The sequence below is a fragment of the Cariama cristata genome, unplaced genomic scaffold (genome assembly GCF_000690535.1).
Source record: "Cariama cristata isolate BGI_N322 unplaced genomic scaffold, ASM69053v1 scaffold17224, whole genome shotgun sequence".
NCBI lineage: Eukaryota > Metazoa > Chordata > Aves > Cariamiformes > Cariamidae > Cariama > Cariama cristata.
In genome coordinates, this window is record NW_009613654.1 from 2274 (window position 1) to 13091 (window position 10818).

Consider the following 10818-nt stretch of genomic DNA (forward strand, 5'->3'; position numbering starts at 1 on the left):
CATTTTCAATATAAATAATACATTCGATTGATGCATGTTTATTGTCTTCAGTTGTCACCACCTGCCCATACTAAACCGTCACACATGCCTGTAACTGTGGGCAACAGTTTCCCATCCTGGTTCATCCCAAAGTCCTAGGAACAGGTTCACCACTGGTAAACATAGGCTTGATTCCCCAACAACCAAATGGAGCTGTACCACCTGAGAACAGTATTTGATATTGGCCTCAAATCTATATCTTCATGATTCCATCTATGATATTTTATGTGAAGTTTTGTAACATTTGTGTACCCTGTAAATACTTTGCAGGCTCTCTCATAGCCCTGTGCTTAAGACAGGAGTCCTGCCTTTAAAGGTATACCGGCTTGGAAATAATTGATTCCACAAATGTAGTATTACAGCAATAATTTATATAAAACCTTTCATCCTGCCTGGCACATGGTGGTTTATATTCACTGCAGAGTTGACTCTCTGAGCCCTCCAAGTGTGGTTCTCCTCTGAGAGGAGACCCAAACATACAGACTTTACACAAGAGACTCCTTGCATACTTAACACTACTATGCATTAAATAAATGCAGTCCCCTCTGTGGTAGAGGGCAGAAACCACACAGGATTCATCACGGTGTTCATTTTATCCAAGTCAAAAGTGAAGATCTGAAATGGACTGTCTCAGTTGTGAATCTTTGGCTCCAGAAAGTCTTACACAGGAAGTAGAGAACACTATACCCTATGGTCTTTCCAGACTCTAATGCGAGGGCAGGAGAGAAGCTATGAGGTACTTGTGTATCTACACAGGCCTTTGGAATCATTCAGAGACTTGATAGGGGAAATACTGAAACCGCTGGACAACAGCTGTGTATAGCACTGCAATTCATGGCTCAATACTGCATAGTGCTAAGCACCCTCTTAAAGGCTGAGAATTCTTCACTCCCAATGTCTCTTCTGGCGCTTGAAGGCCTTCAAATCCTTGTCATCTCTTCTGGGATTGGCACCCCCTGTAAAATTCCACCTCTCAAAGCTTCCCTGCCTTACACCTTAGCCAGGAATGATTATTCCAGAAGAATGCACCAAGGCACGGTTTAGTCAAAATGAAGCAGTCCACTTCTTGATGACTCACAGGTACTTTTTGTGTGTGTCTTGGAAAGGGCAGAGGTCCTTTCAGAGTTACGTGATTTAGCATTTGCAGTGCCTCAGTTAAGCAAAGAGTATGACTTGGAAGTGTTTTCGGAGGAAGAGCTGGATGGCTCTGAAGAAGATACTCTGTATTTTCCTGCGAAACAAAGCATAGTGGTTAGACATAAGGACAGATAGCCTGGGACATGTTGGCACTGCAGAGTAAGGACAGTTAGACCTGTCCTGATGACCCAAGTGGCTTTGACTTGGTCTGCAGCCCTGACACTAGCTGGATTACAGCGATACCAGCAACCACAGAAGTCAATGTGTTTGGTGACACGACCAGGATATGTCAGCTTGAACTGACAATCATGCCATGAAGTAATAATTTACTCACACAAATGGAGAGACATAGTGGTCCTCCTTGTGCATGGGGATGCATGTAGAACACATGCTTTTGAGCTGAATCCCAGTTCCCTCCCTCTTGTGACCATGAGGCTCTAAACTAAGACCCAGGTGCACAGACCGCAAGAGCAGAGTGTGGAAGAGAGTGCTAACAGTAAGGGGGTTTCAGGTGGCAGCAGCATGGGAGGCAGTTGTGGGCAAGTCTCATTCTTGTGATGAAAGGCTTCTGTATCTGGCTGGTGTACTCATGTAAACTTACTGTAGCAGAGTCAGAGACCAACTTCTCATTCTATTATTGGACTAAGAAACAGACTCTTAAAAAGAAGTTGCTTGCCTACATTAAACTCCTTCATATCCCACTTTGACCAAATGTCACCATCTTCTCTTGAGAAATGCTTGGATGCAATGTTTACACATTTAGGAATTACATTACTCATATTTTTAGCAATGCTTCTTGCAAATTAAAGCCGTAACTGAAATGGTGACATCCATAAAATGACAGCCAGAGAACCTTTGAAGAGATACAGCTCCAAGATAGTGACGAGGACAAGAACAGTAAATGAACTGAGGAGCACTGTGTCATGATATCATTAAGCTCAATCAGTGTGTTGTAGAGTTGGGGAAACATACCACCATCCAATACTTGTTTTAGTGTTAGTTTTAGGCAATTATACTGCTAGCATTATGCTACAATCATGAACAATTATGCTAGTGATACCAATGACTTGTTTGAGTTCCTTTGTATTAGAAGATTAAATACCATCTATGGATGGATGGATAGACAAATAGATTGACTGGTCAGGATAGACAGGCCCTGAGAATGAGAATGCAGGCAAAACCTTTTTTGCACTTCAGTAGGAGAGATCTGTTGTCACATACCTGTTTTCCCACATAAGTTGTTAAAGGTTCTTGAAAATGGATAGCTCATAGCAAGCATTGGTGTCACCAGGATCAGGGAGGTTGACTGTAAGAGAGAAAATCGCTTTTTGTCAAAAGCCTGGAAACTCTTTTTGTAGCCACGTTGAGGGGGGAAAAAAAGGTTACAATAAAATTCTGTTCAGTAGTACAAACAGGTAATCCACAGGGGGACAAGTTAGAAGTTTGTGAGGCATCAAGTTCATCCATCTGCATGTTTATGATGGCAATGAAGGAGATCAATTTTAAAAGAAACTACAGGACACAAACAGCCTGTCTCTGACTGTTGGCCAGGGAAGATGGCTTAGGCTCCAGAGTCTGTCGTATCAAACAGTACAGAGTTCTCGTCCCTTATCTGAGGGAGTATATCCATTAAGGTAGCCAGAAAAGCTAAGACTTATATGCTTGGGGGTGGTCTTTGAAGGCCAATAGCCTGAGATAATCAGAGGCAAATTTAACTTGACACACTAGAGGGCATTGGAACACAACTCTCTACAGTCCAGATGAGAAGGAAGAAACTTTTTGCTGTGAAAATGAAGTTTCTTTTTCGGTTCTAAAGTGGTTTGAGTATTTAATGGGATTCCCCCAAAAGATGTGTTAAAAAAAATATATAGAAAACACATCTTTTTCTGTTCACTTCCTCTCCATTCATTAGGTTGTACCATGGTGGGGAAAATTAGGCAGTCTTGTGCATTATCACCTATATCATACGGTGGTAGAGGAAAAAGGTAAATGAATCACATCTGAAAAGTTTGATCAAAGTCTTTGATCTGGCTTTATTTATTCATTATCAGCAGAACTGCCAGGGAAATATGCCAATTCCACTGCCTGGGGCAGCTTCCACAGTGCCAGCTAGAGTTGGAAGTGTCTGGCCCAGGAGATTTTGTCTGAAAAGGAATTCAGACTTGAGGTCCAAGACTTAACAACTTATTCTCTCTACTTTATTCTGCTGGATGTGTCAGTACGGGAGGGAATGAAGAAACTGGAGTGCTTAATGATAGTTGTATCAGTTATTCCTGCCTTCCTTACAGTTTCCTGGGGAAAAGTTTTTCCCACAGTCAGGATAGCGTCACATCCAGCAGATGTCATTTTCAAGCTAGGAAGGAGGAATGGCACTTTAAAAATGCATTAGTAAATGTTCCCAGATCTGGGTTTTCAGGAGTAATCTTCCTACAGAAAACACTGGAATACTTGGAGTACCAGTTAAAAAAAAATCCAGGTGGATGATTCTGATGATCCTAAATGAAGAAATGTGAGGCAGAAACTCCATCTTTCCTGTCTTGTTCTGACACAAGATCTGAACGGGGCAGATGGTTGGAGCACAGGCTGCCTCCGCCAGGGCCCCCAGCACATTGCTGGAGGGGACATGCAGAGAGGTCACTACTGGGTCCAGTACTGGTTTAACATCTTCATTAATGATATAGATGATGGAAAAAGTGCAACCTAAACCAAGTCTGTGGATAATATAAAACTGGAAGGAGTAACTGATAGGTGAGTCTGCTGTCATCCAGAGGGACCTCAACAGCCTGGAGAAATCGGGTAAGAGGAATCTTGTGAAGTTCAACAAAGGGAAATGTGAAGTCCTCCAGTCCCTGGGGAGGAACAGTCCTATGCACCAGGACATGCTGGGGGCCATATGACTGGAAAGGAGTAAAGACAGAGCCAGACTTTTCTTCTTGGTGCCCAGTAAAAGAACAAGAGGCGGTGGGAATGAAGACAGAGCCAGACTTTTCTTGTTTGTGCCCAGTGAAAGGACAAGAGGTGTTGGGAAGAAATAGAAATACAGGAGATCTCATTTAGGAAGAAAATTTTTCACTGTGAGGGTGGTCAAACACAGGAAAAGCTGCACAGAGAGATTGTGGGGTCTCCATCCTTGGAGCAACTCAAAACCCAACTGGACATGGCTTTGAGCTCTAGCTGACCATGCTCTGAATGGGAGGGTGGTACTAGATGATCTCTGGAGGTACTTTCCAACTTCAGCAATTCTGTCACACTTGTGGAATTTGCAGTAATTTGAGCCAATGCTGCTCCTTTGAGCTGACAGCTCAGCCTTAATGGACTACTTAATTCTTTTAAGGCTATGTACCCATCTGTCTTAATTATGCTAGGTTTTAAGTCTGCTGCCCAGTTCCTTAGCAATACCTGTACAGGCTCTTCTGAATAAACCCTGTTCAGATACCAGTATAAGATTAAGCCTTATTATCATATAAGAATGATGCTAGCATTTATCACCATTTTCTTTTTCCACCTCAAGTGCCAGTGGTTAGATTCTGATGCCTTCAATCGCTTACCCACCCTGGAGTGGCTTCTGTGGTAAGGGGTTATAAATACAGAAGTGTAAGTTGAAACAAGCATTTCTGTGTTAGAATACACAGAGTTACCCATCCTCATGCAGCCATCCCAGATAGAGGTGTTTTATTGCTGTTGGCTGAAACTTTTCTGTATTCTGTGTCTGGGAATGTGGCCCCTCTTGTGCAGAAGTAGAGATGAACACATCTTTGGTATCAGTGGAAAGAGGATAACAACCAACTCAGTAGCCGCAACACGTCTTCAACTGGCAGAGTTCTTTGTGAGGTGAATATTAGTCCATAGCCTGTGAGGTGAATATTAGTCCATCCTCTGTGGATGGAAGAAAAACCCTCCAAGATCTTCCTTAAGGATCCAGTCCCTGTTTGCAGCATTATTTCTTTTTTATTAGGCACTGAATGTTTTGGGTTAAATGCAAGAATTTGCTGGGTATGGGACCCAAGTTTCTCCTCTTCTAGGAGTGCGTCCAGGCCACATGGTTCCAGAAACACATTCATTTATGTTCTGTCTTTCGCTCATTAAAACCTGAGTCTTTGCATCACATAGACATGATTTTGACAAAAGATTCATACTTCCTCCCATTTTCTGTTCTCAGCATAAAGTAGAGGCTAACCTATCTCCTTGTCTCATGAGTTCAAGTTGCAATATCTCCATCCTTTCATGCTCATAGCTGAAGGGCCTCTTCCCCAAGAAGTTCCCTTTGCATTTCTCTTAGGTTGTGAATAAATAATACTGCCATTGAAATTTTCTGTTTTCTAACTTAAAGCTTCAGTTACATTTTATGGTTTATTTCTTATGGAATTTAGAGTAAATGTCCACCAATTTCCTTCTTATTTTTTACCAATTATAGGTGAAATAATGAACTTTGAAAAAGGGGCTATATTCGTATTTACGTTGTTAGTGTCTTCTCTTTCTCTTACTAGTTCTAATAAATAATTCAGAATATAAAGTTCATTTGACTTAAAAGACACTTAAAGAATGTTAGACTATTCAGCAGTAACTGAAATACATTCTGAGGTCAAGGTTCTAACCTTTGTTTGCTGCGAACTCCATTTGGACAATGAATTCCTCTTCAGCAGGGCTTCTTGTATCTGTTAAAAAAAAAAAAATCAATCAGTAAATACAGAAATTATGTTCAAATTCCAACAGTATTTTGTTATAATATAAGAAATAGTTTGAATTCTTACCTTCTTGTCCCAGAGAGTCCCAAACACCAAAATGAATAATCCCTAGGAGACAGATAATTACATGCAGTTTGATGACACCAACCTTTTAATTGCAGTACCTCATAATTATCTCAAACATTGTCTATGTTGATTATTTGTACTCTGAACTCTTTGACAGAGGGTATTTTTCTGACTAGTTCTCACATAATGGACTGCTGATGTGGTAGGAGTCCTCCAGGCCTGGCCTATTTAAAGTGTGTCTGTATCTGGTCTACAAAAGTGATACAGAGAGTTTGCTAGCAGTAAACATATTTGGAAGAATGTGTATGGAAGACATGCCCTGCCTATGCTCCCCACATAAGCTAGCAGGTTCACAATATAAAAGGCAAGTGAGTTGGGTCTGAAGCATACAATTTTGGTGCCATTCTTAAGAGACAGAGTAGACATAACTGTTGTGTCCTTAAGAAATCCCATGGTACTGCGATCCAACTGGCCACCTAAATATGTTGTTGTAAAAATCATACTGACTGAAAACTCTCAATCGTGTATTTTGGTCAATTCCTATCTATTGTTAGTACTACTCAGCAGTTCTTGGTGACTTTCATGTTGTTTATATTCCCTCATTACTTGAACCCACAAGAGCACAATATGATGCCTCCAGATGCACTGTAAATGTGACCAAACTTGTTGAAGCTTGCCCACCTGAATATTACAGGGCTATTTTGCTGATCCTCCAAAATGAAGTTTTTCCAAAAACTACTGGCAAAGTTGGAAGTTATCTTTATGTCAGCTTTATCTATAAGGCACATCTGTTAAGGCAGCTGAGAATATGAAATACTGCTGAATTCCTGGAATGGGTTTCCCAAAGAGCCCTTTGGGAATAAGGATGTGTAAGACAAACCTGAGCTTTCCCAAGCTGTTTTTATTCCCCTCCAAGCACAGCACTGCAAGAATGTCACTACACCTTAAATTGTCATAGAGGAAACAAAACCATATGTATGTGTAACTCACCTGCAAAGCATTGAGCAGAGCAAAGAGGATGTGGAAAGCTCGATGACTGTTTTTGATGATGGTGGCAAGGCCAAATCCCCAGGTGAGGCCTAACAGTGGTGTCAAGATGGCCACACTTTTGCCAATTTGAAACAAAGAGTTCCTCTCCTGCCTGTTTGACCTATCCCCAATAGTTGGCCTCAATATTTTTATTATAACAATTGCAGTGATGAACAAATTCATGGCCACAATGATCAGGGCAGGTATGACAAAGGCCAAGAGGGCTTTGCTGTCCTTCCAGTTGAGCCAGCAGACATCCTTTCTGGTGTAATTGTTCCTTGGCAGTGTGACAGCAATGGTGATGACTGCAATGACAAAGGGGCACCCATATCCCAGACAGAATGCCACTGCTTTCTGAGCGGTCTTGCTCGTGTTATGTAAAATGAAGACCAGTCTGTAGAAAAGAATGAGGCCCAGGCTGAGCATCCAGAAAAAGACACACAGGTAGAATAAATGGATGAAGAAGGTGGCCACAAAACAGATACCTCTGCTGATCTGTCGGTTTTGGTCATTGATGGAGGCAGTGACAATGAACCAAATGTCAGCAATCAGGAGTGATGCAGCTATGTTGAGTATACAAACATGGCGCATATAGGAGGTTGTGTTGTTTGTCACGTATTTCCAGACTAAGGATTCAATTATAATGCAGGCTGCCAAACTCAAGATTGAAATGGCCAGGCCAACGTAGGTAATATAATCCTCAAAGTTTACCTGGGAGGATTTATCAGGTGACATCAGAATGGAGAATGATGTCAAGTGATTGCAGGAGCAAATGACATAATCTTCTACCTCTGAGGGTGTGCAACCACGAGTATCCCAGCCCCCCCTGTGTTTGTTGAGTGTGAAGTTCCAAAAGACACACTGGGGCATCTTTAGAGACAAGTTTTTCTTTGCAAAAGTCATATTAATATTGAACTTCTGGCTTCTGTTGCTGCTCACAGTTGTTGTTATCAGTAAGCCGTTCACATACTCGGGCTCATTCCGCGGCAAAATATGTCCAAGTTTTGAGTACATCACACTGACAATGGTTGAATTTTGAGTTAGAGTCTGAATTTCAGTTTCACCAATGAGCACATTAACTGTGAGATTTTCTGTACTGCGGAAGCTCTTATTATAATCTGTGTTGCTATTTTCTGTGACAACTATACCTTGTAGCTGAAGGGTGTTTGCAGAGACAGGAGGAATGTTATTATTAACTGGCTGGAGGTGCAGGGAGAAATTTTCTACTGAATGCAGTAACAAAGAACTTTTGAGTATCTCCTCTTTATTCAGGACTTCCCAAGCTTCAGTTGTGGAGTCAGCAACAATAAAGTCCACTGTGGAGAGGAAATTCTGGAACAACAACAGAATAATGCTGTTACTGAAATCCCATACAAATCATTGTTGTTTCTGATGGTAATTTCTGCGTGGTCCTAGAATTGCCTTTCGAAAAGACCCAGCATTTTCTTATTTTGCTCAATCAATGTGAAACCTTCAGTTATTAACCCTCTGTATGCTCTATTTTCAAGTTAAGGTTTCCAAAATTGGAGCTGCGTAGCTTTTTTTTTAGCATATTAATTAGTATTTTTTCTTCTCCAGCCTTCTTTCCCTTCTTTCTCAGCCTTTGTGCTATCTTTGATTTTTCGCTCTCTCTCGTATAGGGTTCTCCAGCTACAAAACATCAAGTCTCTTTGCACTTTTCTGCACAGAAGAGCAGTACTTTTCCTCTGTACCTCACAATCAAAGTTTCCAAGTATTTCTAAGATTTCTTTTGCCATTCATCTGTTGCAACATCCAGTTGATTTTCCTCGCTTGATCATGGCCCCTGGAATTTACTCTCTCTATCCCTATTTCAACCCTTTTTTCTATTCCTGCTTCTATTCATAGAATCACTGAATGCTTTTGACATTTAAAGATCATCAGTCCAACCTCCCTGCTATAGGCAGGGACATCCAGTCTGACCTTGAACACTTCCAACGATGGGGCATCCACAACTTCTCTGGGCAACCTGTTCCAGTGTCTCCCCACTCTCATTATAAAAAAATTCTTCCTTATGCTCAATCTAAATCTATCCTCTTTCAGTTTAAAACCAGTGCCCCTTGTCCTGCCACTACGGGTCCTGGTAAAAAGTCTTTCTCCATCTTTCCTATAAAGCCACTTTAATTATTGAAAGGCTGCAATAAGGCCCCCCCGGAGCCTTCTCTTCTCCAGGCTGAACAACCCCAACTCTGACAACTTTTCCTCATAGGAGAGGTGCTCCAGCACCCTGATCATTCTTGTGGCCCTCCTCAGGACCTGCTCAAGCAGGTCCATGTCCTTCTTTTACTGGGAACCCCAGACCTGGACACAGTACTGCAGGTGAGGTCTCACCAGAGCGGAGTAGAGGGAGAGAATTCCCTCCCTTGACCTGCTGGCTACGGTTCTTGTTATGCAGCCCAGCATACAGTTGGCTTTCTGGCTGCAAGCACACATTGCTGGCTCATGTCCAATTTTTCATCCGTCATTCCTTGTCTTTTCCTCTTAGAATGCTAGAGACATTTATGAGTCTGTAGAACATTTCTAGTTACTAAGCATACAGCAGCCTCTCTTCCATGCATAGGCTCCTTGTCTTCATAATTTTGACTTTTCATAAACTCTTCTGTTTCTTTACTGTCATTCCATCTTTGCTGTCATTTCATCTCATTCCCTTAGTACTTTCCTGTTCCCGACCCTAACTGTGAAACTTCGTCAGGGAGAATGTCATTCCCTGAGACAAAAAGACTAAAGTATAGGTAAGACTTAAAATAAAACCTTACTTGAATAGTAAGCTCCTCTGCATCTGCTGGGATAGAGGAGACCATGTCCAGGATGTTAACGATTGCGGCTAGGTTTGCAGGAGAACTGTTTATTGTGTTTAGCTCCTTTCCTGTCTCTTCCTTAAGCTCTGCAAGGTAGTTAGGTAGGTTTGCTCTTGCCTCAGGACTGTTGACCAAGGACTGGAACAGAAGATAACAATACATCATGAGTGCAATTTGCCTGGAGCTTGATCCTCCTTCATAATGGCTACCCCTATACTAGTAAAATAAACAGAGACAGGGTCATTCTAGACATGCTAGTAGTGTTCGACTCTCTGACCCTCCAGAATAAGGTATCCTAACTGCCTATTGAGAGTGGTCTGTTGCCTATGCTAACTCACAGACTGCTCCTGGAAATTTTTGGTGAGAAAATAGTTGGCCTGAGCCCAAACATATGAGGGAGCAATCTAGCAAGTTAAGAAAATACATAATTGAGTAGCTGTACCTCTGCCTGGGACTTTGCTGTGCTTAATTTACTAAAATAAACACAGTAAGTATTTGATGAAAGAAAGATAATTATTCTCATCTAACCTCATGGAGAGGAGGGTGACTCTGGATGGTTGGTAGAAGTGAAGAGCACTATGACAGGATACCTAGGCTGAAAACAGAGACCTGGCAGCTATCTGTGCAGTGTAGTGGCTGAGGGGACACGCTAAACAGAGCCTGGGTCTGAGGTTGGGTATTGGCCTAGAGTTGTCCCTACAGCATGGTTGTTAGTGTACTCTCTAGCTTGCTTTGGGTTTGTACCCACTGATGTTCATCGAGGCAATGCCTGAGCATGGTTCAGGGGACACTCCAGGCCAGCGACTGCTCCCGCTGAATACTATGAATAAGGTCACCTTGTCTGGGGGGGATAGCGTTCATGTGGATGGATGGGTATGAGCCATGCAGTGCCACATGCCCTCTGGGCCGGGACCTAGCCTCTTTCACTCACTTGTGTAGATATAACCAATCACTTTTTATATCTTTCAAAAGATAGTTTTAATTAAATATTTGACTTTTTTAATGCTTCATATATTTTTGACTACTCTAAGCAAAAAAACACACAG

The 10818-nt window shown here is 41.9% G+C and overlaps 1 protein-coding gene across 1 annotated transcript; it reads right to left on the reverse strand.

Moving 5' to 3' along the window:
• Window positions 1-1190: 1190 nt before the first annotated feature.
• On the reverse strand, window positions 1191-9988 carry LOC104160871 (probable G-protein coupled receptor 116; the record flags this gene model as incomplete). The annotated part of the gene is made up of 6 exons (XM_009699114.1): window positions 1191-1270; window positions 2398-2482; window positions 5772-5831; window positions 5928-5969; window positions 6918-8288; window positions 9731-9988. Coding segments are annotated over 6 exons (1896 nt in total), but the record flags the coding sequence as incomplete, so codon positions are not given.
• Between the last annotated feature and the right edge of the window lie 830 nt (window positions 9989-10818).